This window comes from Corvus hawaiiensis, chromosome 5 (genome assembly GCF_020740725.1).
Source record: "Corvus hawaiiensis isolate bCorHaw1 chromosome 5, bCorHaw1.pri.cur, whole genome shotgun sequence".
In the NCBI taxonomy this organism is placed as follows: Eukaryota; Metazoa; Chordata; class Aves; order Passeriformes; family Corvidae; genus Corvus; species Corvus hawaiiensis.
In genome coordinates, this window is record NC_063217.1 from 48,690,414 (window position 1) to 48,717,905 (window position 27,492).

At 42.4% G+C, this 27,492-nt stretch overlaps 1 protein-coding gene across 1 annotated transcript in view; it reads left to right on the forward strand.

Annotated features, from left to right (window-relative positions):
- Positions 1–17,165, forward strand: part of FHDC1 (FH2 domain containing 1) — a 37,010-nt gene extending 19,845 nt beyond the window's left edge. Inside the window, exons 5-12 of the mRNA XM_048303998.1 lie at positions 921–1,006; positions 1,088–1,188; positions 3,848–3,918; positions 4,036–4,143; positions 5,040–5,110; positions 7,447–7,564; positions 9,815–9,979; positions 13,129–17,165. Coding sequence (XP_048159955.1) covers positions 921–1,006; positions 1,088–1,188; positions 3,848–3,918; positions 4,036–4,143; positions 5,040–5,110; positions 7,447–7,564; positions 9,815–9,979; positions 13,129–15,174 — 2,766 coding nt within the window. The 3' untranslated portion in view covers positions 15,175–17,165. The remainder of the gene's footprint in view (positions 1–920; positions 1,007–1,087; positions 1,189–3,847; positions 3,919–4,035; positions 4,144–5,039; positions 5,111–7,446; positions 7,565–9,814; positions 9,980–13,128) is intronic.
- Positions 17,166–27,492: the final 10,327 nt, after the last annotated feature.

Sequence of the window (27,492 nt, forward strand, 5' to 3'; positions counted from 1 at the left end):
GTGATGTCTAAATCAGTGGAAACATACAAGTGCTGCTAGGTGTGAACTTGTTGGTCTGGTTGAATGAAGAAATAGTGTAACTGAGAGTGAGCTTTGCTTTTGGACACAGTTGCTGTGTTGGAAGATATGGAAGAAATTCCAGTTACGCTTAAACATATGTGCATGTATTTTTCAGTTCTTCTGTATAAACAAATAGTAAGTAAGTGGGTGGATCAGTGGCTTCCAGATCATGCAAATATATGGATTTTGGTGGAGCTGGGAAGGAAGATCAACAAAATTAATGCAGTGGTATTTCCTTTGCATGTAAATGGTGTCCTCAGAGTACTGAGAGTACTGACAACAAATTACTTAAAATGCAAGAGTGCATTTATCTTTAAAATATTTCATATGAATGAAAAATATACAAACTCAAGATGAAGAAGTTTACCCCTTAAGAGCATTTTAGGGGAAATGGTTGAAGCAAGTATCTTGAAAAAAAACCTGTAACTTAAAGTTTAGTTGCATCATGCCAGTAAGATCGAGGCAGTCCTATGCTGGATATTCTGAACACAGTTAAATTATGTACATCACAGTTGTGGAAGAGTTGAGGGTCATTTTTCAGATCATCATCAGTATCCTAAACATAGTGATGAAAGCAATCACTGATCAGAAATCAGAATCACCAATCCGAGTGATGGCATCATGGTTTTTTCTGTTGGACTGTGTAGCCAGTTTTTGGGAGAAGAGTGACATTATTTTTTAGATTTTTTTGTGGTTGGGGTGTGTGCAAATTACAGGAGCTTGAGACAGTGAAGCCATTCAGTCACTGGGTGGACTTTTCAATGCCTTCTGTTAAATTTACTGCTTTTCAAGGTGTTGCCTTCCAAAGTCAAGTTGATCTTTGATAAAATTCTTTGCTAGTGTTTTTTTCTCTTTTCTAGGTAAAGAAATTAAAAGCCTTTGATGGAGATGTATCAAAACTGTCTCAAGCTGATTCCTTCATGTATTTACTAATCCAGGTGCCAAAGTAAGGAGATAGTAGGTTTATTCTGTTTATGATAAGTGTTCTTTTTTGGCTGTCAGTTCTAAACCTGTTTGTGTACTCCAGCTATGCTCTTAGGATTGAAGCCATGGTGTTGGAGAGGGAGTTCTCACCCTCCTGTGCTTCTCTACAGAATGACATGAAAATTATAAGACGGGCAACAAAAGGTAATTAAATATGTTGGGACATGCCTAATACTCTTGTTTTTGTTAGCATGTTAATTAGTCTGCATTACGAAGACCAGAGCTTGAATTTCAGGTACCTTAGCTATTAAAAGGAAGCTAACTCCCATCAAATGACAAATTCCATCAGGGTGGATCTTTCCTTCCAAAATCAAGAATCTGGAGACTTTGCATACACTAGCAACAAATTCATTTTCGAAGCCTATAAGTAATGTATCCTAAATTAACAGAAACAAAGGTGTCCATGACCAAATTAGGATGTCATCTTTTGAGTACAGTTTGCTCGTTCCTGCACTGCTCTCCCTCTGATGGAATGTGGTTGTTACACCTCTCTGCTCATTCTTTCAGAGATCCATTGAAAAAAATGACTTTTCTAAATTTCTCTGTGTGCCATTTCCTTTTGAGGTGTCAGTATTGATAGGTTAAAATCTTTATTGTAGAGAATACTGTTGCTATTCCTTTGTTTTCTGCTAATGTTCTCTATGTTTCTCTACCTGTTTTGTTCTTTACATTTCACAAGTTTTGAACTGCTGCAGCCGGTTACTTTTTAGGTAATGTAGTGTCTTGTACTCTGCAAGAAAATAGTTGATTTCCTGGTTTCAGTTAAACATTAATGTTGACCCTTTACAGTATCTTGAGTACCTCTTTGTCCTGTCCCTCAATATGAAATTCCTATTTCATGTTGGAAATTTTTTGACAGGCTAGTAGATCACTGCTTAGACTGCTTCTAGTGGTATAAAAAGGTGCAGTAAGTAAAATACTCAACTATGAGCGCTGGTGATTAGAATAGTCCTTTCAAGTGAAAATAAAGGGAAAAAAGCCTTTTCCCACCAGTGGGGATTGAACTTGTCCTTGACTCAGGAAAGTGTGCAGTACCTTAGGATTAGGTCTGAGTTTGGCCTTTTATTGGGATCTCTTTCAAATCATTGTTCTTTGTGTTTTGAGCAACAGACATATGTGAGGGAATATGTTATGTATAAAAGCAGCCACGCCTTAATGTCCTCCTTGTCCTTCACCCAGGACGTATGTAAACTGGTGAATTAATTCCCTCCAGAGAGGAGACACTTTGGTCTCCAACTCCTGCATCAGGCCAGTCACGCAAATCACTGACTGGGCTGTCCCTGTGTTCAGTCCACTTTGTCATGTGCACTTTTCCATTTGGTCTTCTCACTTCAGGGTTTGTTGATAGCCTGAAGTTGTTTAGGAATTTTGTCTCCTTTTCTACTGCTGTCTCCTAGGCTTCTTTCCTGTAATTAAACTGAGAGAATATTTACTTCAATTCTAATGCTGGTAATCACTAAGGGTTAGGATGGTCTAAACAGCCTAGTGGATTCTCATCTAGCCTGCAAATGGGTGTATGCCACAGTGACGCGGAGCAGGCTCTTACTGTGGGAAGTCTTTAGAAGTTGCTTTCTCCTCTTGGCCTTGTGAAATTTGCTATTCTCTGATTTATTCTCTCCTCTTTCTTCCTCCTTGCTTCCTCACCTATAGCTTGTTAGATCGAAGGTTATTTAATTATTTCTGTGTTTTTAGGCCGCCAGTATTGAAATCCAAATGTACAAGGGCTGTGTGCTTCCAAAATGATTGATTACTGTATTGTGTTGAGCGGCTGAATGCAGGATAGATTATAGAATGTGGACTTGGAAGCAAAATAGTTTTTAAAAGTATTTACACTGCAATCAAGAGGATTCCACCTTTTATTTTGTTCATTAATGTAAAATATAGTACCTTACATTAAAACCAGCTCATGGTGATTTTCTTGCCATATGGGCACTTGCAAATTTGGAGTTACTTTGTTTGTTGTACCACATTTATTAACTCTTTATAGTGTTGAATTTCCACATGTTATTTCTAAGGCAATCCCTCTGGTGCACATACATTTTTTTTTTGCACATATATTGGTTTTTTGCTCATATGTGGCTGGGTGAAAAAGTGTATGAATTCAGATGGAACACTGCTGTGCATTTTGCACATGAATGAATATATTTACAAATGTTCAGTGTTACAAATGGCTTGTGTGATGGGAAAGCTTTAAAAGGCAGTTTTGTTCCATTTGACTCTTTGTCACACTGAATGTAACTTTGTGCTAAATCATCTTTGATATGACAAGTAAAATAAATGCTGCTCTGAGTTGGTGATCATACAGAAATAAAATGATGATTCATAGTGGGAGTGGGATAAGCAAGGAAGATTTAAACATTGCCTGTTATCTTTTCAAGCCTTATGGCCAAGTCTCCTAAAAAAAGAATAATTGTTCAAAAGCCCAATCCTGGCAGATGGCAAATGGATCCTGCAGGGTGCAGAACACTTGCCTCACACTGGAACAATGAGTAGGTGGTGAGGATACTGAACTGCTTGCATGAGACACTTCACACATTGCAGGATTAGGCCCCAAATGTTTCCTTAGCTGCTGGAGGTTGCCTTGGAAATACTACACTTGCTAAGTTAAAGTCTGAACATACACTTGAGGTCTGTTAGTTGTGCTTGTGAATTGGAAGTATATAGTGCCATTATTTTTCCCACGACCTCTTCAGTTTATTATAGTTTCCTGTCAAATTTTAAAAAAAAGCTGAAGAGGAGATTGGTAACTGACTATATTTCTAAACAAACAATTGTTAGACAGCAATTTTCTTGTTCCTTACAGAGTTAATGACTTGTGAGGAACTGCATTCCATATTGCACTTGGTCCTTCAGGCTGGGAATATTATGAATGCGGTAAGTGACATCCCAAAGGGAGATGGCTGATGGACCATACTTCCTTGTTAATATTGCAGTGCTCTCATGTCATGCCTCAGCTTCTCATGTGCTCTTTTGCAAACTGTGTCTTTTTAGGGAGGTTATGCTGGCAATGCTGTTGGATTTAAATTGTCGTCACTGCTCAAGCTGGCGGATACGAAAGCAAACAAACCTGGGATGAGTCTGCTGCATTTTGTTGCTCTGGTATAGAAAAACTATTTTGCTGGTATAAGCAACTTCTACAAATACAGGTCCATTAATTGATAGACAATAAAAGGGACCATGTGCCTCAGAAAAAAAGCAGCTTTCTAACAGCTTTGATCTAATCTTCACCTTTCTTCTCCTGCCACAAAATTCACCAAAAATACCTGGTCATCCTATCTGGAACCCCATGGAAAGCTTTAGTTTTTATATCATGTAGAAACTTGCCTTCATCAAACCTCTTCATTTTAGATTTTTTCTTACTGTCCCAAATTCTTACACTGTAGAAGTGTCTTATTTTGATAAATATTCTCTCAATCTTCCCATTGAATCTTCTGAGCAGCCTTTTTGATAGCTTTATTTTCTCCCTTGATGACTGATTTGTGTTTTTTAAAGCTGCTGCAGTCTTTTTCCAAGCTATTTTTCCTTCCTTTCAAATGTCTTGATTTTAGAAGGGAGAGAATTTAAATGCATCTATATGACTTTGGCTATCTGTGTATAAACCGGCTTAACAGATTTCCAACCAGCAAACAATAGGGTATTAATTGATGTTTGTGCAGGAAGCATCATATCTGCTCAGACAATGGCATCAGTACATCATTCTTTCCCTAGCATTCCTTATTGATACATCTGGCTTGTGTTTACTGGCAGAAGCAGCTGTTATTGTACACTGCAAAATGGAAGCTGTAGTTTAAAGTCTCCAGTTCTGATCCCTGCCTTTTTTTAAGGGGTGTCTTCCACTCAGTTGTGTTAGGATTGAATGGGAAGAAAAACAGTGCGGGAGAGAAACCTTTAAGTGCCCTCCCAGAAGCTTTAGAACAGCCAGACTTAGGGACTTTGGCATGGTGGTGGAATGTTAATGGATTGTGTGTGTTTTGGTTTTGTTCTGTTTGTTTCAGGAAGCTCAAAAGAAAGATGCTGCTCTTCTCAACTTTTCAGAAAAAATTAGGAGTGTTCATGACGCTGCCAGGTGAGTTAAAAGAAAACTGAAAACTTACGGTTACACGGTGACTTGGAATTTTCTCATTTGTGAAGCAGTGAGGCTTATTCAGGAAAGTCTTGGCACAAAAACAGATTCTTACAAATGTTTACTGCAGCTTTGAGGTCTTCATTTCCATTTACTAGCAGAAGTATGCCTGCAATGTGCCTTCAGGTACGAGGGTTTTTTATTACATGATCTCCATAGGTTTTTGTTATTTCTGTCTCTGTCAAATACATGTGCCTGTTCATTACTTTTAAGGGATTGAACTAAAAGCATGTTTACTGTTTTTCCTTAAACCAATTTTCATCAGTCTCTGGGTAGGCTACAGTACTTTTCCAAATCTGGTACCAGAGACAGGTGCTGGCCCTGGCTTCACTGAGATGCTTTTTGAGGTTTCATTTGCTGTCTTGGTTGGAAAATCTGAAGGGTTTGTGGCTCTGAATTTTTTCAGCTTAAAGTCCTAAGCTGCATAATTTTAAACTGAACCTGATTCGTACCTTGATAATTGTACTTACTTTTGTGAGACAGTGTGATCTAAGTCTGAAACCTGGAAGCTAGCAATGCTGAAGTTCTGTTCCCAGTTTTGCTACTTCCTTACTCTTGAGCTTAGGGCAATCTATTTACATTCTTTTCCCAGCTGCACAGTGGATCCCGTTTCTTAGATCTGATGGAGGGTTAAATAATGTCTGCAAAAGACTGAAATCTTCTGAGGAAAGGAGTGGCCGTGGAGTTAATCAGAAAATTTTTGAGGGACCACCTGTGTGGCTCTCTGCCATCCAACCCACACACCTTTTTGGCAGTTTGCCATGTGGCCTGCTGGGGAATGTGGCTTTCCTCAGCATCCAAGCCCCCTGGCAAACAGGAGAGGAACAGGCAGAATCCCAAATTTCGTGATATTTATTTTCTAACCACTTTGTCCTTTGATCACATTTGTTAACGCTGGAAGTCTTCTGCTGTAACTCATGCTGAAGTCTATTCAGGGAGTGCATTCTGTACAGGAAAATGAAACAAAATTAAATATGTACCTCACCACTGGGCATGAGGAAGGTCTTTAGAGAGAACTGTCATGTACAAGTTGCTCATAAATCTTCTCAATTAGAGCATGTTAAAACAACTACCATTATGTTCTTTATTTTTTGTTGTCTTGCCTTCTTTACTTGTAGGCCACCCTCTTCCTCCTTCATGTTCAGAAAAATGTAGCCTGTATTTCCTACTGCTTTCCTTAGTTGCAAAAACACCATGTTTTCCCAAAACAGGGAACTAAACTTTGCAGGTGAAGTAAGCAAAGAAAAACCAGCGCACATTATATTCATGTGTCTACTGACACACATGTGTCACCGTCTGCTGCCATGTGCATTTTAATCAGGCTGCCACAAGTTCTTCAGCTTTACTGTTTGAAAGTCATGCTGCTGGTGAAACAACCTTAGGAGGAGCACGTGTACAGTTGTTTGTTCTTATCATTTGGCAAACTGTAGTGCTTCAATTCCTAGGCAAAGCTTAGTTCTCTTATGAAGGAAGTGCCACAGGTTTAGAAGCATTTACCCTTGAAGTGACTGGGACATTTAGGTGGGAACTCCTGTTGCGTGAAATGTGGGCCTCCCAGGAGAACGCGTAGATTACACCAGATCAGAGCTCTTTCCTGTGATCTTCAGTTTCTGAGTTCCCTTTTCACAGCAGCAGCTCTGCTGCTGGTATGTGGTAGAAGGATGAAATATTGTAACTGCTGGGTTGAGACTGTGTAGGTTGCATTGCTGTGACTGCTTAGAAGAGTGTAACATGCAATTTCGTGATGCCAAATGCTACCGCCAAAATTGGTACTCCTGGCTGACAGTCTCTTGTGGCCCCCTTTTTGTGGTAGCTCCTGCACTCAAACAGTCATGTAATCAGTTGGACCAAGCAAAGGCTCCATCTGGAAGCAAATTGGCTTTTTCCTTTTCCTAGGTTAATTTTCAGTTCACAGAAATGGCTGGCCATCTCAAAAAGGAGTGCTAGGACAGGCACCAGGAGAGAAAAGGAACACCTAGTCAAAGGCAGGGCAGCATTAACCTTTCTAAGGTTAGGTGAGTAGGGTGGGTAGGACTGGCTGGAGCTAATCATGAAACCACACCCCATGGGAATCTTTTCAGGTTGCAAATAAGGAGAAATGTGCTTATCTCTCTCTTAACTTTCAGTGTCTACTGTGGAAAGATTTCCTGAACAGGCAGGTCTTGTTTGATAGCCCGTTTGCACCTCATGTAAAGCATCCGATTTTGCAGCATGTTGTGGCTAACCTGTGGGCCACTCCTTCTCCTTTGATAAAGATTCTCTGTATATGCTGTTTTTAGGTTATCCATTGACAATGTAGAAGCAGAGCTCCACTCACTGTCTGTCAAGACAAGATCTGTTAAAGACAGCCTCCGACGAGACCCAAAACTCTTTCACCAGATGGAAAGCTTTCTCCAGGTTTGTAGGATATCCGTGTTTAATGTGTTACTGTCGCCTGAATACAGCAGCATTCCTCAGCTGAATGTAATTTGTGTGGACCTGTTAATAAACAGAAGCATTGTTTTTATATGCCTGCCCTGTCAGTTGTACAAAGGTGTTCCAGCCTCATGCTGTTTGTCGAGTAAGTGTTGGAAGGACTGTGTTTTTACAGGGAGGGATATTGAGTGTACATTGCCCAAGGCTTGTTAGGCAAGCACATTTAGTGCGTGCGAAATTACTGATGAAGATCAGTAGTTAAAATGTAAGACAATTTGGAGTGGTCTCTGGTTTTGTACTTCGCAGCTGCCCAAAGAATAGTGTCTGCATGTTACATTATTCTGGAGCACATCAGTTTTAGCTGAGGCTGTGCTGTGCATATGAATCTTGATTGCTGGGTGACTGAAGAGTTATTGTTAGAAGCTGGAAGGTTAGGGGACTGTTTTCTCTACTAATTTACCCTTAGCACAGAGTCTCTTATTCAGAGACACACCATTATTTCTGTGTGGGTTCTCCTTTTTTTTTTTTTTTTATTAGGTACTGCAGAGACTTTACAGGTCTGGATGCATATAGCACTTACCTTGGAAGCAGAGTTCTTGTGATTTTCTGAGTACGTGGTGATGCCTGGAGAGATACATATTATACTTCAATTAAATGATTTTTTTCTGTTTCACACTATAGGTAATTATTAAAAGGAGGCAGGTGTTGATCTGGAACTTAACCCACCCTGATTTTCAACTTGCAAATGTAGTTAATAGTCCCTGTAGTTTTTCAGGAGATAAAAAGCTGATGAAGAAAGGGGCAGGTTAAGATTGAGATACCTGTCCTCATTCACTCTGAATTGTTGGCTTTTATCCATTGCACCCAGACTCTTTAATGTTATGTTTTAACATGTTTGGAATTTTTTAAAATTTAATAGCTTGCTCTGTGTAACATGACAATCTTGTTTAGGCCACATTCCAAAAGAAATGTTGGGGGAAAAAAAAAATTTTACAAATGCATACCTTACATAAACACTTCCAGTTTTTGTTTCTAAATTACAGGTGATAACCAAGCTGATATAGAACTCAGCTTTGATTATTTCACCCTTGTGAAATAATTAGTGAAATATGTGGAGGAACTAATTTTTAATGTATGCTTTTATCAGTTGTCCAGTTTATCTTCAGGTTTTATTGTGGGCTTTTTTCTTTTTCCTCTTTTTTCTTTTTTTTCTTAAGACTAGCAAGTCGTATTTGTTCCTATCCTAGTGGTATAATTTTCCAAGTAATTCCTGAAAGCAGGGTTGGATTAAGTGGTCACAAGTGCCTCCAGCTGCATTCTCCCACCCCAGTGATACATTATGAAAAATATTTAGGCAACCATGAATTAGAGACTAGATTTGTGTGAAAAATTAACTTCTCTCATCAGGTTACTTTGAGCTACAGGTGGTATCAGATGTGGGGTTGTGCAAGAATGGAACTGGATAGCTGGTGATGCAGATAGAGGAGGCAGGGGCACCTGATCAAAGTGTTTCAAGTAGTTGTGCTGCTCAAAGTCTAATCACAGCCTTATTCTCTTCCTCTTGAATCTTCTTCCACTAAACTACTCCCATGCTGTCTGTATTGCTCTACACTTACGATTCAAAATGCTACTTTATGGGAATATTTTCTGGATGTCTTAAAATAGACATATTTCCAGCAGTTCCTTACCTTTCAAGCATGAAAACCTTTTTTATTGTGGTCTAGGGTCCCCTTAGGAAGGAATTGATTTTGTGATGTGTATCCAGGAATCAGGTCACATGTGTTCTTGGAAAAGTGAGGAGGAGCAATTAATCCTTTATACTTAGTTGAAGGTTGAAGAGGAACTGGGAAAATAAGGAATGAGGAGCTTTTGAGGAGCTTTTAAGGATCTCCCAGGTGGTCTGTCAATGTTCTAGTAGAGTCTTTGGTTTTACTCATCTAAAAATTAAAGCTGTAAGTTTGTTCAAGAGCTTTTGAACTTTTTCCTGGTTTCTGTCCTAGTCACTAGAATGGACATTTTGATCAGTCCATTTTTCTTGACCTTGTTTACTCAGTTTGCTGAAATGGCATGTTTTCTTTCGTTAGTAGGAGCTCTCCTTCAAAATGTTAATTTCCTGGGCTCTGTAACAATTTCTGGGTTGGAACATGAATTTCGTAAGTTCCTAATATATACATGACCTGTTGGGACTTTAATTTTTCTGTCTTGTTCATGTGTGTATGGTTTTTGCTACAGTTTGCTGTAAGGCATCTAAAGGAGCTTGAACACCAGAAACGAGAATTGCAAAAGGAGGGAAATGCTCTCATTGACTTTTTCTGTGAAGACAAAGAAACTATGAAGTTGGATGAATGTTTCCAGATATTTAGGGACTTCTGCGTAAGATTCAACACGGCTGTTAAGGTAAGAGCATTGAATGAGATTCTCACTCTTTGGAAATGGATATTGGCTCATGTGAATTAAGTTGGTTTTTCTGCTTAAGGGGCATTTTTTATCTTGTAGTATTTGATCTATTTGCTCAAATGGCTACAGAAAACTGCACTCCTGTAAGCATTCCTTGCCAGAAGCCAGGTGGGAAATGGCCATTGTGAGCAGCTCTGCTGCTCTGCATCTTCTGTTTCAGGCAGGCGAGACCACTGGGATGATACATCAGGTTTGTTCATTTGCCTGCTTGTAAGTGGGCCCCTTCCTCCTCTTTCGGTGAGGAAGGCTGGTGAGTGCTAAGCTGAGCTGTGAGACAGATTGCACAGACTTCCTGACTATTGCTCGCTGTTCAGGCCTTGGACTGGTAGTGTTGGATCACTGGAAAGGCCTTGAGGTGTGGCACGCCATTCCTTGGATGTACTTACTATTACTAGCCTGAATCCACACTAGCTCGGGCTTTCCACTGCCTTCCTTTACATGACTAGAGGCACTTTACCAAGTAAAGTAAGGGCTGTGTATTCTGCTTTGTCCTTCCAAATTATTTTTGTGGGTGAAAACTTAAGAAGTGGAACAGGCCTATGGCAGGCAAGATACCTTGTCTCCAGTGTGAGCATTCATTCACCAAGTACCCTGAATTGGTCCTAAATAATTCAGGAACTGTACTAAGATGGAGGAGTCAGTATTGGCATTGGTTACAGTTTTGGTTCAGCAAAGTCTATCTATTGTTACAGATATTTCTTAGGTCTTTACAAATGGCATGCATTAATTGGATCCACGCCCTTATGCAATCTGCATTTGGCAGCACTTTGGATAAAAGCTTTAGTTCAGAAAGAAGAGAACAGTCTTGATTTGTAGTGAGCTGACTGGATGTTCAGCTAATGTGTCTGTTGTACCATTAGCTTACCTAACCTTTACCACCCAAGACAGCACATAGTTATGTGAACGTTGCACAAATGTATAAAACCAAATGGTGATAGCTATTGCAGTCAGTTAAGCAAGAGGTGACTTCATCCATAAATGTTCAAATATTTGGGGTTGAGGATTTCATTCATAGTCACATATTACAAGTGGTTGTTGGACAGCTATGACTTTTGAGGTCCTCTCTCTGTAGTAAGCAGCTACACTCTAAAAAATTACAAATTAGACTCTTGCTTGCAAATTTTGAGAAGATTTGCTTGCTAACTGTGGATTGACCATTGTTCCTACAAAATTGGCAGAAGAATTGGGAATAGAAATGGCAGTTCTGACAAAAGAATGTCATGGGTAGACAGCACATCCAACAGTCTAAAAAGATGGCTTATACCACAGTGGCCATGTGTACATATTTCAAATGTTTAAACATTTTTTGCAATTTTTTGACATGCTTAACTGTGTGCATAAAGTAGATTTTTCCTTTGAATAAAATTTCCTAAAACATGTCCTAGGTGAGGTTAAAATGTTCTTTTTCTAATATGGAATATGGTAATAATATCTGCAATTTTTTTTAACCATTTCTCTTCACAAGGAGATATTTAAAGTTGATATTTAAATTCATTCTGTAATCCCATACCTGTGAAAGAAAGCTCCTGCCAAACATTTTTCCTGAAATGCAAGTTTTTCCTTTCTTAGATGTTCAGGTTTCTTAGGTCTCTAATGCATCTTATCTTTCAGAGCCCAGTGTAGTCTCAAATCCACTTTAAGAGGTGTAGATTAATGCATTCATCACAAAGCATTAGGCTTTTGTTTACTGAAAGCTTTCAGGTGACTTCTTCTAGCTGTGCAGCTCTTCTGTTGTCACAACAACAGGATGATCAAACTACACAGAGCTTTAGACAAATATAGGTGTGATTTTTTTTGAACAGTGTGTCATTGATCAGAACAGATTTAACAACATGCTGGAAAATCGTGCAATTTTTGAATCCTCTGTCAAGACTAGCCTCCCCCTTTCTTTTCTACAGCTGTACTGGCTGCAGCAAGCCAGGTTCTTCATTTCAGAAAGTAATGCAGAAAGTTCAACCAAAGGTACGGTTAGATTAAATCTGAAGCCTAGAGGTAACAGTTGAAGTGCTGATATTCACAGTAAATCACTGCTAATTGTTTTATTAAAAAGGCATTTACTGTGTTGTCTTTCAAATTCAAACTACCTCTTCTATGGCTTCCTGAACCAAAATCCCTCAGTTTAGCTGCCAAAATCTCCATCCTACTCTGGGCAATCGCTGTACAACAGTTGCCAGTTTTTGAAACCAACAGTGATTATGAGATCCAAAATTTGAGCGAGACATTGAGTAATGGTCCTTGAGTGGTGTCACTTGATATCTAAATCTCATGCGTTGTATTAACTTTTCTGTTTGCTTTCATATGCAATTAAGCAATGCCTTTTTGCAAAATTTTCAATCTGTAATGTTAGAGGAAAGTAGCACTGTGTAGAAATTGCACTTGCTGAGGAACAATTGCAGTTATAGTAAGGTAGGTTGGAAGAACCACGTTGGCCGTGCGCTGGTCAGACAAGTTTGTCTTAAAATATTAATATAATGATTAGGTAGAGGTTTACTCACCTGATAAGACCACCACCTTTACACCTAGTGGGGGTTTGATGTTCTCCATCTTGCATCCGGAACTCTTTGGCTCAACCAAAGAGTGGTCGGGCACTGGAAGAGGCTCCCCAGGGAAGCGGTCACAGCACCAAGGCTGACAGAGTTCAAGAAGCATTTGGACAATGCTCTCAGGCACATGGTGTGACTCTTGGGGATGGTGCTGTGTAGGGCCAGGGGTTAAATTCAGTGATCCCTGTGGGTCCCTTCCAACTCAGCATTTTCTGTGATTCTAAGATGTGACATCTGCTTGGGTTTGATGGGTCATGTTGTTGGTCTTTGCAAGGTCTGGTGCATTTCTTTTGCCTACGCTGACTGGCTGGATGTTTCGTCACCATTAGTTATGCAGGGAGCTGCTCTCCATAGGGTTAATGGTTGCAGGCTGTGGTTGCCACGGTGATTTCATGTGTGTGTATGTGTTGGAGGTTGGGAGTGGGTGATAGCAGTAGGAGCTAACTTAGATGGGAAGAAACAAAGGGAGAGAGAAAGGAATGTGTCTTGTTCTCATGCATAGGACACTGTCCTCTGAGACATATATTTGTGATTTTCCTCCTTTAGGAAAATAGGGAACGAGAGATCCAGGAACTTCATAGTCTGCAAAGGCGAAAAGAGCTGGAGGAAAAGCGTCGATCCTGGGCAGCTGGAGAGCTTGGGAGCTTTGGGCGGAGCAGCAGTGAAAATGATGTAGAGATGTTGGCTAAAAACGGACTTGGAGAATTTCTTCCCTTCTTGCAGCAGAGGCCTCAAAGCCCTTTGTACAGAAACACAAATTCCAGACGTTCTCGACTTTCTTTGGGGATGACTGCAGACAGGGAGTTGCAGAGTTTCCTGGAAATCTCAAAAGACGAGGATCCAAACAAGTTTAACAGCCTTCCCCGTGCAAACACCCGACAAGCAAGACCAAACGTAGCCTGGACGGAATCCAAAGAAACAAGAGATCTCAACTTAAATACCTTGCACTTACACCAACAGTCTGAAATGGAAGTGAAAAATGGTGGCTCAGGGCAGGTGCCTCCAGCTCAGCCCAGTCACCTCAGTGGCTCGGCTGGTCCTGGTGCCCATTACTCACAGAGGAGCACCGACTACAACGTGCACACTTCCAACGTGTCCTGCGAGGAGTCCACAGATATAAATGCTCTGGCCCTTGCAATTGAGGAGCATGAACTTGTTAAAGGGTTATGTAAGTTTGATATTCAAGGAGCAAAGCGTGCAGAGAATGCACCTTTAACATATTTAGAGGATGCTGGTGGGACAGACCTGGAGACTCTGGATGATCTCAGCTTTCATTCCCTGAGCACTGCCGATGATGAGCTGCCTCCAGCTTCCAGAAGTTCCAGGGAGGCCCGCAACCATCAAGCCAAGGCAGTGGGTTGCAAGAATGAAGCTTTAGAGCCCAGCAGCAGCAGCCCTATGTCTATGGATACAAGTGTTTCAGGAAGTAGGGAAGATGGGCCAGTGTGCTACATGTCAGATACCACGACTGATTGTTCTTTGACATTGGACTCTGAAGAGGGAAATGATTTTAAATCGGCAGGCAATGAAATAAGAAGTGAGGCTGGCAAAGCATGCTCTTCTGGCAATGATGCTCAACACAAGGCTAGGTCATTCTTCTCAAAACTGAATTCCACCTGTGACAAGGAGCTGCCACTTTCTGCTTCTGCAAATGATAAGGATGATGCCGATAGCGAGCACACCCCTCCTAAAGAAAAACCCATAAAAAATAAAGATCTAGCAGGACCAAAGACAAACTCTCTAAAAGATCGATCTCAAAGCTCCACAAAACCCAGTGGCACTCGGCCTAGCCACACAGCTCCTTCCAGACCTGTCAGAACTTTGAATGCCTCTGAGAACGAAAGTATGAGGAAAGTGGTGCCTATTTCTCGGTCAAACAGGGCACCAAGCAGCGTGAAAAAGCCAGAACCCAAGCCAGCCCTTCGTGAAAGCAGTACAGTGGAAAGTCGGCTGTCTCACCGCAGCTCTGTCCGAGGCACAACAGACACGCTGCCAAGAAGTCCCTACAGGCACAGCATGTCAGTGGAAGAGCCAAAGTTACGAAGGGGCACTGTCACCTCAAGCAGTGCTCACTTTGAGAGAGACAGAGTTGCTCTCAAGAAGCCAAGTTCTAAACCCATTAGGAGTAATGTCAAATCAAAGACAGATGAAACAAAGATGTGTCGCTCCAGTGTAAAACCCCAGACCCCTGCAGAGGACACCAAGGTTGCCACAGTCAGTATTCCCAAAGCACCACCCGCGGTCCCAAACTTTGCGAGGAATACAGTGGCCTCTTCTTCAAAGCGTGCAAAAGTGGATCTATCCAGTTCATCCAGACCTCCACCCATTACCAGGTCTGTGTCCCAGAGGCTGCCTAAAGTGAAGCCAGCAGCAACCTCTGATGATCCAAATCCAAAGGAGAATAGTGTGAGTACCTTAAAGAGAGCAAGTAGTGCCAGAGTGGTTGGAAGGAGCATCTTGCAGGGAGAAGCTGTCAGCACGAAAGCAGAGCCTGCACCAAAGGAACAGGGAACAGTGGAAAAGGCATCTCTTAAACTGAAGGATGCAAACCGAACCACAATTGGTAAAATACTAAAGCCATTATTGAAATAAGGGAGAGGGGTTTTTAAACCTTGGAATGTGAACACTTGTCCAACCACTGGATGTCTGTGTAGTGAAATTCCTTAAAACAGTAACCTTGCCAATACATGGCATCATGTGCTCATTGAAGTACAGCACACTGTTGGAAGGGGGCAAGTAGTTGTGTTCTGGTCTAAATCCTTTTTTATTAATCTGAATGTATTTAAAGCTACTGTGATGGAATGTGAGCAGAACAGCAAATCTTTGCATTTGTGATAAAAAAGGTCACCAAAAGCTGAAAAGTTTTAAGAAGTTTTAACTACAAGATGAAACACTTTGTGACAAAAAACATGGATAAAGGCCAGTTTTTTTGTGTACATAAGATTCTTCCTAGGACTCAAGCCTTTGTGCTTGTTGGTTTCTTATTTGATGTCAAAATGAATCCTGTGGAACAGTACTGAAATGAACTTAGGTGATTGTGCTTTCCGTTGCTTTCATTGGAATTCCTTGGATTTGGGAGCTCTTTTTGCCTGTTGCAAAGTCCATTGCTGGCAATTGGACAGACTGGGAACTGCTGGCCAAAAAATTGTAAAACAAGACATTTGCTGTTTGTGGCTGTCTTTAACCTCCCTGAAGAATTTATAGCATGTTTTATGAATGTGTGTCTGGGGAAGGCTTTCTGCTGGGCAGGAGGCTTGTTCTCCAAGAATGTGGCAGCATTGTCTTGCATGCACAAGTAGATATGGCCGGTGCTGCATAGGATAGCACAGCTGGAGGCTGTGCCTGTTGGAAAGGCCATTGGCATGACGACTACTCCTGACTTGTTTTGATCACGAGCAAACTTGCCAGCTTTTGGTCATACAGAAGTGCCATATATTTATGATACATATCAGGATGTTTGCAGTTCAGCTCTAGAAGGCTGCAATGCAGTGCCGAGCACTTTCTTACCATTCCATGTTTCCACTGGTTTGTATACTACCAAACTACTTGAATGTTGCAATGGCTCTGATTGAGCCATTAGTTTCCCTGCCTCCTCCTCCTCCTCCACTCCCTCTCCTTGTCAACAAGAATATTTAGCATGAAACACAGAGCTTACGCATGACAATGTTTTTGTAGAGTTTTTTGGTTGCTTCAAATGTGGTTTTTAATGTTTAAAGACTTTAAAGGAATTAAACTAGCATTTGATAAGCTTTTTGCAAAGTAAAAACACCCCTTTTCCCCTGCAGATACGAATTTTAACTTCTGCCAGACTTAAGATACAGAGAATGAGGGAAAACTCAGCATGCTGTGCATCTTCCCAAGAGAAATATATTTAGGTGGGGAAAGTGCTGTTCTCCTAAGCATTTTATTTAAAGAGTTGCCTTTTGTTCATTTACAAATGAAGCCTCATTTAAGAATAAAATTTTTTTGAAAGGGAAATTCTCTTCGGACAAGTGGCGTTGACATACTAGTGATAGATCTGTTTGTCTGCTCTATCCCTTCGTGCTGGGAGAGTGTAATTCAGTGAGAATGAGCTCACATGCGTCTCACGGGCTGGTATCAGGAACAGCTAAGTTTGAATCTGGCAAGGGGCCTTTAGCTCCTCCCACATACCAGCCAATCTTGATGCAGACATCATACCCAAACACCAAAAAGTATTGCATAGGGCCTCTTGTTTGAGTCTGTCCCACAGGGAGAATTTATAGAGCCCGCTTTTCTGCAAGGGCAAATATTCTGCTTTTTGGATAAGCTTTTCGGATACTGCCTCCCTTGTGGGTTAGATACAAAAGCATCTCCCTTCTTGTTTGTACCTGTGTGGATGTATGCACATCTGCAAGAGCAGATGATTGACTTTTTTCCTTTTTTTTTTTTTAAGAAACCAACAAATTCTATTGGTAGCAAGCTTGAAAAATAATTTAACTGTGTTTGGAACATGTAAATAAATTTCTATAAATCCGTGTAAAAGAAAACTGACTGTATTTAATGGAACATTTATACATTTCGGAGTAACTCAGTAGTTTAATAAAGTTCCCATTTACTGGGTATGAGGTTTGTACTTTCTCCTTCCTGTTACACTCTTGGCTTTGGTCCTGAAGATCTCAAGCAACTGAGTCTGGGTGGATGACTGTGGGAAGGACTTCACAGCAGAAACTGTGGTTTGTTTTTATACTAAGACATGCAATTGAACTTCAGTTTCTGAACATTTTTGGGGTGAGACTTTCGGCATGGGTTTGGGTATAACACGGAAGGCATTAGATGGTAGACGCAGCACTTTGTGTACACACTGGATGTTGTGGCCAAGACAAATGTTCATGGCACTAACAAGTCTGGATCTGTCGCTATCTTCATGCCTTTGAGCTTAGCACACTTTATTGAGAAATTCTGGTCTACAACTCCCAGGACTGTGGAAATACAGAACAGCCTGTTTTGCAGGAGCGGGTGGTGACTTTTGCACTGCAATTGTGAATTTTTCAATTTTGTCTCATTCTCCCATTATTTTTCCTTCTTTACTGCATACAAAAGAACATCTATTCAGCAGAAAAAAAGCGAAATCCAGCCAGCCTCCTTGTCCTCAGGGAGCACTTCCTCCTCTCTGCTATGGAAATGATTTCTGGACTGGAATTGCTGCTTTTTGCAAACTTGTTTAGCCCCTGACTTTTCTAGTTTGGTGAGTGTCTCTCCCCATTTGGAGTGGCAAGCACCTGCTGTCTGCCAGTGCTGAGTGATGGCTGCTGGTGGAATCTACATGGGAAAGCCCTTCACCATCAAAAGGTGTGTCTCAAAATTTTATGCTTTTTAAATTTCATTTTTATGTCAAAAGGGTTTATAATTACCAATTCATTATTTAAACTACCAGGTGTCAGAGACAGCGATGCCCTGTAGGTTAAATTTCCCATGTCATAAAATTTTCCCGAAGGCTAGTAGGGCATAGCACTCACCTGGTTGCAGTTGGCTTTCAAGAAAGAACAGATGCCTTTTCTCCAGCTTTGTTCTACTGAATGGTTGATGCTTCTGACTGTGACCAGGGTGCATCAATCTCCTCTGGTCACTACTGAGGTGGCAGTGAAGTGGGGGAGCCCAGGGGACCGTGAGGGGAATCTGGAGCTGTGGAGCTGGTGAAGATTAGAGAGATAGAGGGAAGCTGTGGGAGTAAGAGGTACTGATTCATACTTGGAGGAATTTAATATTCACATCTCATGTGGGAACTGCATACAAATGAGGGGCTCAGTGCATCCCTCATTACAACAGCTCATTAAATTATCAAGAAAGACAGAAAGGGTTCCCATCACACCTCCCACAGTGTACAAGCCCGGACTATGTCATTCAAAATAACCCATCAGTATCTTTCCAATCTTAGGGTCCGTCTGTGTGGATGGATGCAGAGAGCCACATGCTGGCTCCAGCCTAACCCTTCCTGAGCCAGCTCCGTGCTGGAGGCGTTCCCTGGGCGCTGACCCTGAGCTCCCACCCCGGGGCTGTTGCTGCACATCCTCCTGGGCTCGGTGCCTCTGGCCCTGCTGTTCGGCCAGCGCTGCCCAGAGCCCCGGCTGCCGGCAAGGCCTGCCCGCTGCTGCGTGTGAGAACGTAATCCCGGTGAGAGAGGCCCAGCTAAACACTGCTCCTTTCAGATTTGGCTGCACAATGTTTTCCATTAACTTGATACATGCTGTTTACATCCTACTGTGGCCAGTGCCAGAGATAACTGCCTTGGGAACAGCTCCCTACAGGTACTGTTAACAGCTGCTGGAAACAAAGGAGTTTGTTTTAGCCACGTCACTATCTAAATAGCCAAAAATACGTTACTTTTTTATTACTTGTAAGCTGATATTAAAAACTCTGTCATGTTCTCCTGGTTGAAAGATGCCTTCTGGAAATCTTGCATGCTATTAAAACTGGCATCTGTGCAACTCTAAAAGAAAGTGACACTGAGGCGAGGGACATGCGAAGGTACTTGTTGCAAGGTGTGTGATTGGCACCACCAGCATCAACTACTTGCACTCAGAGAAAATTGTTTCTAGCCAGTGGTTGTTCCCTGCCGTGTAACTGGTTCCCATGCCTTTTCAGTCTGAAGGCTGAGGTTGCAGGATAGGCAATGGTTGCCTTGGCTGGCAACTCGCTCTGCTAAAAAAAAAAAAAAAAAAAAAAAAGAGAAAACAAAAATCCTCAATCTCCAGCTGTTGATGTCCTTACTTTCAGCATTGAAGCACTGGGGATATGAGCATGTTGACCTTAGTGGTGGTGTTTAGGGTGAGGTTGGCAGTGGCTGAGCAAATGCTCAGCAAGGGTGGCCTTGTCGGCATGGAGGGGAGAGAGTTACACGAGTTTCTGAGACCGTTCACACCATCTGAAGCAGACAGACTCCCTTTGAACAGAGATGTGCCTCTTCTGCTTTTGATCAGGTCTGAACAGTAGCTCCTTGTTTGTCCTATTCTATCCTTATTTGTTGGGAAGAGGAGGTGGAAAAAAGCGAGAAACTTTGATGCTTCATTGTGGGTCAAGTGGAGCAAAGATAGGAACTCTACCTACTTTGGTTTTTGTCTTTTTTAAACAATAGGACTTTGACTCATAAATAGAGTTGTTAGCTTCAAATAACTCTCTGCTGCACAGGGGCAGCAGATATTTTCAGTGGCTGCAGTGATCCAGCAGCAAAATAAGCACAAAAGCAAGAACTGTTTAGCTCCAGAGTACATCCCAGTGATTGTTTCCTCTTTGCTCTGAAAACAAACCCTAGCAACTGAACCCAGACAATGTTCATTTGGGCACCCAAGAGGAGCTGGATAGAAAATATTTTATTCCACTTATAAATATTTATTTACAATTAATTTTACTTCCCTTTACTCTTCCATTTCATTGTCATTAGAAGTAAAAAGGTGACCTTCAAGAGAGCAGTAAAGCAGGGCTGAGGGCTGCAAACCTACTATCACCTTCACTTCCCTGGTGCTTGCTCCTCGTGGTCCTTTTCTGTAGGTTTGGGGAAGCAGATTAATAGACTATGTGCACTCTCTAGTTTCTTCAAAAGAGTAAGATTTTACATCTTTCAGGTGGGCTAGCACAAGTTGTGGGAAGAAACTAAATATATATCTAAGGTGGATATGTGCTCCATTGGTGTTAGGAACTACCCAAGCCCAGTAACTGGTGTGCTTTGTAGGGAAAAGTGCATAAGGAAAAAAGTGACAACAGAAAATAAGCACAAGTGGAGACAAGTGTTCAGAACCCACACAGGTCCCTTTCTGTCTGCTGTTTCTGGCAACTCCAGGTTTAAACCACAGTCTCCAGGAGAAACCAGAACTCCCCTGTGCCTGACTCCACTGAATCACTGCAGAAAGCAATTGCTTGAGAGCTGCTGGAGTCGCTTGAGTTCTGGGGCTGAAAACAGGACACGTTGCTAACCTCATATTTTGGTTTCTGGTGTTTCTCACGCAGCATTTTAAACTGATTCAGACATATTCCCTATGCAAATCTTTAATCTCTGTTGTTAGGAAGAAAAATGGGTGTAAATGTGGTTTTGATTTTTTTCCCCACCCTTTTACAGCTGTATTTATCCCTATATGTCCCATGACTGCTTCCTCCCACTTTTGTTTCCTCTGTTATAATCTTCCATCTTCCTCTTAAATTTTCCATCATCCGCTAATAACTCATCCCTCTCTTTATCTTATTTTCACGTGGCAGGCTTTCTGTACTCTTCCATTTGCTTCATCCTGCTTTCTCTCCATTTCTCAATTCCAGTGGCTGTTTTGCTCCATCGCTTTCTTCTTTCTGCCAGTGTGAGTCCTTCCCAAACGGCTGTCTGCAAAATCTGCAAACTGAGACTTTTTGCTGCCAGCTTCCAGTGAGGTGTGGGAATAGAGGAACAAAATGAAGTCAGGCTTTTAAGGCTCGCATGTCTGTATTTTGCAGCTTTGCCTTGTCACTGTCGCTGGGGGAGGCTGTTACTGAGAAGTGCATCTTTGCATCTTTTCTGTGTGAACGTCGCTCGCCCCCTACGCCGGGCAGCTAATGATGGAGCTGAGAATCTGAGCGCATGGGGTGATTTTGCAGAGGTGGGTGAGGAAAGTCTGTTCAAATAAAGGTGTGACTAATTTAGCTTTGCGGTGTCTAAAAAGCCCTAATGAAAGACTGTCGACGACAGCTTCAAAAGCCATTTGGTGAAGTGATTTCTAACCCCACCCATAGTCTTGGTACCACGAGCAAATACGTTTGTGCTGTCAGTTTGGTGCTGCTTCCCTGTGCACCAGAGCAAAATAATTGTATTACTGTTTCTTAAATTTGCACATAGCTTTTCATGGTACGGACTAAGGCTCCAGTATATTTTGGGTTTCTTTGATAGGGTAAGGACAACAACCTTTTTATAAGAGCACATGAAAGCCCAATGATGGCTCTTGAGGAACATATACTCAATTTTCCTTCTGCTGAAAGTATCTAATCACTCTGTGAAAGAGAGAGCACTTGGAACACATGCAGTGTATTCATACAATATGCACTGCTTATTGCTGCAAGTACTTGGTGCTCACGTGTTCTTTCTAAAAAGAATGGAATCCTGTTTAAGACAGTCTTTCCTCCCAGGAGGTTATAGCCTAAGCAATTGAATAATAGAGCTGAGAAGGCGTCTGCAGAGGTCACCCAGCCCAGCCTCCTGCTCCAAGAAAAGCTAACTTCACACATAGGTCACTTTGCTGGGGGCCATAGGGTGTTGTTCTTAGCACAAAGTAGTTATAAGAGGGAGGAGTATGATTTTGCTACTGAAATAAGGGTTCTGAAGATGGGAAAACCCTAAGGAAAATGCTGGTCTTCTGTAGGCTATGGCTTGAAAGCTGTTTGCCACCTAGTTCAAGGAATATATTGCAATTTTTAATGCTAGCCTGTCTGAGGCTGATGTGAAGTCAATAAAGCAAGTAAGGACAGGAGCTTGGCAAGAAATGCGAGAGAAAACTCAAAAGCAGCAGGGAACCTACCGAATGCAAGAAAGAAAGAAGTTTGTTGCTTAAGGGACACCAGAGGAAAAAAAAAGAACAGTGAAAGTTGCAAAGGCTTGTGGGAGCAGTGGACATTTGCAGTTTGGATGAAGAAAGAGGAGGAGAGGTGAGCCAGGCTAGCCAGGCTGAGAATTGATCCAGCACTGTTAACCTGAGCACAGGTGAATGTGGACAGGTGCTGGCAGCTCCATAACCGATCTTTGGGAGACTGAGGAATGACCCTTGTGAGTTCAACAGCTCAACTCTTCCTGACAAAAGTTTGCTTACCCTCTTCTTAAAGGAATTAAGTGCCAAATAGAATAGTAAGTTACAGTAAGTGTTCCCAATGACTAACATGTGTCCTGCAGGATGTGATGCATCTTTATATACATATACAGTTAAGCAGCAGGTCTCCTGACAAAGGTGATACTTCTGATGCTTGTTTTTTCTTGCAGTGTGGCTTTATGAATGAAACCAGCACCCTGACACTTACAGTAGAGCTGCTGTGGTCATCCCAAGTAGTACAAGTACTCATATGGAGAGTGCAAAATGGCAGCTAACCAGGAAGCCTAGAAATCTAGCAACTATTTCTACACTGCTGCAAAATACTGTCCGAGCTGCTGTGATGGATTTTATGCAATCTGTTGCCAGAGACTTGAAACTCAACTGGATGGAGCATGGGCTGGATCGTCTGGCAGCTCCTGATGGTGCTTTTAGTGGCATCTAAAAAACAATGAGACTGGTTCATACTCCAGTGGAGATGGTCCCAGATCAGAGTTCATGCTCTGAAGGACCTCATATGGAGTAAGGCAGCAAAGGAGATGGCAGTAGGGAGAATATGAATTGCACAAGCCAGATCTTAGTCCCTGCCCTCTCTGTGTGTACCTTGCAGTAGGAATGTTACCAATTTTCACTGACCACTTGGATCTACTAAAAGATATAACCACCAAACCAGACCCTGCAAGACAATTTACAAATTATTTGCCAGTTGAAGGTACACCACAGAGGCCATGAGTGGAGTGTTAGCAAGGGGAGCTCTTTAAACAATTGTGAGGAATATCCCTGAAATCTTGGTCTATTCCTCATCTGCAACAAGCAGAGGAGCAAGGCCACTGGGCACAGCCCTGTGCCCATGGGGTCCCAGACGTTGTGGTGTCCCCAGCCCTGCCCAAAGACAGAATCTGAAATAATGAGAGATGTGGCATAAGCAACACATGGGAGAAGGGCATATGGAAATACAGCAGGAGACTTTTGTAACTGTAGAAGCAACCAACAATATTAGAAAAGACCATAAGGCAAAGATTTACAAGAATGTGTAGCTTGAAAATTTAGCCTAAATTGGCACTGGGGTCCATGGCTGATCAAGAGGTCCATTGTATGACTGAGTTTAAACTCTTGTTTAATGGAAGTACTTCTCTGAATAAGTCTCATTTAAAGTGCAGTAAATATCTCTGAATAAAATGTCCAGCCTTAATATACAACATTTTAAATGACAGTAAAATCACCCCAACCTTTGGTAAATAGTTTGAACACATAATCACGCTCTCTGTTTAAAACTGTCATAGGACTTCTAGCACAAATTAATCGGGGTGGAGTGTCTAATTGCTGGTAACTGGATCTGTTACATTGTTGTGTGCCAAACTGGCAAGCTCTTATTATCATATTTCTGCTTGATTAAGCCTTTGCAGGAAAGGAGTTGTGATTTGCCCTGCTGAGGATCCACAGTGGCTCAGGGGTCAGCCCATGCTCCAGGGACAGCGTGGGGTGTGGAAACACTTGGGAGATGGAGTCCCAATGTGCTCCCACTGCCAAGCTGGGATGGGGGAACCTTGTTCTCAGCAGGCCATGGTGGCTTGTGGCATTGGGGGCATTGTTGCTGCTCACAGGCACTGGCTCTTGGCCTCAGGCTGGTCCCCCCTCAGCTCCATGCAGTCGGAGGCTGCCATGGGATAGCAGCCCTGGCTGGCAGGGTGCTGCCTGCCCGCTGGCCTTGGGAGACCCACGGGATCAATTTAGAAACCTGTTCAGCAGAGTTAAATTTGACAGCAAAGTTAAGTGGAAGTTCTGGGACATTGGATCTGTGATCACTGTTTCCTGCAGTGGTTTTAAAACCACTCTAGGTAACCCAAGTTCAGTCTCTGTTGCATTAAAAATGTGCCTAACAAAAGGGACTTGTTTCAGAACTACATGATGGTTGTGTTTAAAAGGTTGCTTAACCAGGCATCCACTATCTGGCCAGCTAGAGTCCTCATGCTGCTGGAAATCACCAGGGTCGTCTTTGGCCAGACCTGTTGTACTTGCCATTCCTTTCTCCCTGATGGGGACAGTGTGGATGCTGATAAACCCTATGACTTTCCCCTTGTTGTCTTCTGCAGCTGGCCTGCAGCTCTTTGGCCTGGTCCCCCTGTCCCTAAGCAAGGAAAATGTATTTTCCAGTAAACCTCTCTCCCTTCCCCTCATGACTGTGTTGAGCATTCCATAATTAAGGAGACTGTGGTAATGTCTAATGATTCATTTACTGATACCCTTTTAAAAGGGAACTCTGTCCCCTCTTCTCCTGGATTTCCTTCCCTCCTTTCCTTCCACTAAAGCTGATGAGAAACGTTGAGCTATCCTACAGATTAAATGGCAGCTATTCCACTTCCTTCTCACTTGACCATTTTTTGACTGGTGACCATTTTCTCTATTTTAAGGGTGCATTTTAGAAGAGGGAACTCTTTTTTTTTTCTTTTCCTTTTCCCCCCAATCTTTTCTTTTGAGCAAACGTGAGCTGTGCTGCTCCCGGATCGCTCCTGGTCCCTGTGCTATGGCAGTGAAACGTCTCTCAGTTGAGCACAACATGTTTGCTGCAGTGCCTCAAGGTGACTATAAAACAGGTGCCCTCATCTCGGGTCATTCTCCTTTATTGATGTTATTGCAGAGTCCCGTGCTATGGCAACCGAAGGAGTTGCACCCTCTGGAGCTGGAGTGGGGCGGAGGGATGAAGGACTCTGCGATTGCTGTTGGGGACCAGCCCTGCTGCAGCCGGTGCCAGCGCCCTGCCAGCGCAGGTGTTTATCCAGCACTGCGGTGAGTCACGGGTGCCATGCTCCACCAAAGCCACCTCCAGCAGCCTCCCCATGAATCACTGCAGCCTGAGAGGACTTGCAACAATTCCTGGGCCACCAGAAGGATGATCTCATTGCCTGCTGAGCGGAATAAGGATAAAGTCACGTGGAACTCTGCTCCTGAAGCCAGGAACATGGCATCCCAGCAAAGAGCTTTCAGGTGACCTAATCAGGCATGTGATTCAACATTACAGGACCAAACACGGCAAAGATCCTTCTCGCAGGGAAGGAAGAAGGGAAGGAAGAAAGGAAGATACTGCAATATACAAAGAATTGACCTGAAGTGGCTTTCATAACAAAGCTTGTAAGGCCAGGAGGAATGATACGGCACAGGGTCTACAAAGGACTTAGCTTTAAGCAACTCTCTTAGCATTGACTGTTTTCGTCTCCTTTTATGATTCTCCAAGTGGTACTGCCTGTTTCGAGTGATCACAACATGAAGTCTGATGATGTAATCTTTGCACACTGTGTCCAGCCCATGGAGCTGAGTTACTGCAATACCGGTTCAAACTCACTTGCCAAACCCAGCTGAAGGATTTACTCAAGTTTTTCTCCAGCTGAAATAAAGTGCTTTTGTCTCTTCTAAAAAATTAATTTGTGGCAGTTTTCCATTTCCATTGAATTTGTTGTTATTTCTAGGAACGTGCTGATTTCTGAGCAGCCATCAAGTGGTCTTTCCTGATTTCAAATATAAAAAATAACATTGTGCTCCATCTTGTAAGACAAATCTTTAAATGCTATGAAAAGTGCTAGTTATTTTAAATGCATGGACTTCTAAAATCAAAACCAATGCAGAAAATTGGTAGACTTTTTAAAATCATCTTGAAATTGTACAAGGCAGATCATTTTACAAAAATTAAAAATCAACTCTTTTTTTTTTGGTTAAGAAAGAGTGGGGGGTGGATTTGATGAAGTTGGAATTTGCATCTATGACAATGAAGCAGCTCACAGCTGTTTCTTGCTGCTATTGCTGTCAGCTGGAGTTCAGATCTCAGGAGAAGGTGGAGGAAATTTATTCCCAGAGATCCCTGGGGTTTCCAGATGCCATATCTGCTGGCTCTAAAGCATGCGTGGGAAGCTAGTGGGTGGCAGCGAGGAGCAGTCAGCAGGGCTCAACTCCTGCACATATTCACTCCTTGAACTGTGAGTGTTGGCCATCATCCCTCTTCCTGGGCAAGGTATCCACACGTGTTGGTGCTAATTGGATAGTGCTGACAATCCCCAAAGTAGTATTTTGGCAGCTGCTTTCCATTCCTTGACTCTGTTAGGTGTATGTTGGTGGCTAACCACATGTAACAAGCACGGGTTAGATAATGAAATCATTGGGGTAAGCACTGATAGGACTGAAGAAAATGATCCCAGAAGGGACTTCCTCACTGTAGACCATCAAACAGCACCACCCAGCTCACATCCATTAATTTTCCCTTCCCCAGGCCTGATATTGTCTTACATCACGGAAAAGCCTTGTGAAAATCTCAAATGAGGATGAATGTGGTGGTTCTCAGCAGCAGGTTGGTCCAATGGTATCAAGCACCACACCTGAAACACTTGTGAAAATTGGCCTGCTGTTTTCCTCTTCTGTTCAGCTTCTGGTTCATTTATTGATTTCACGGCAGCTGAATTGCTTAGTTAGTAAAAGGGATGAGCTGCTACACTAGAAGAAAGAAGCCTGTGAGATGCACTGCATGACCTGAGAAGCTCTCTAATGATTTTGTAGGTAAGATGGAAACTATCAGGTAAAAGCCTCTCTACCTTTCCCAGGAGAGCTACTTTGCTGGGGAACGGTGCATCTGGGCATGGCCCAAGCCAGGGCTGGAGCACCAAGGGCACGATTTGCACGGCCTCTGCGAATACCAGCTCTGTTCTGGCTTGCAGGGTTTTAAGGAAATGAACTGCAATTGTGATGACATCAGGCAGCTAACATCAAATTCAGGCTTGGTGAACTCTGAACGTGCCTGCTCCATGGAGGTGAATCTGGAGCCTTTTGAAAGGACTTTCCTTAGCTGCTGTGCTCGCTCATTTGAGTCATAACCACAGCGTGCGTGGTGCTGCCCAAGTGCAGCAAATGACACAAGGCTTGCACGTTGGGAGAGGTGTCTCAACAGCTTTCCCTGCAGCATGTTGGGTAATCTTGAAAATTCTGATATTTTTCTGTTGAGCCCACTTTAAAAAGCCAGAGTGTGTGTGCATGAGAAGGCGTGCGGGGTAGTTGCTGCTTTCCACATTTCACTCCTACGGGGGATGGAAGGGCGCACTGGCTGCTGGTTCCCCAAGGTGGTCCACGCTCTCTGAAAGCTTTAGAGATGAGGAGG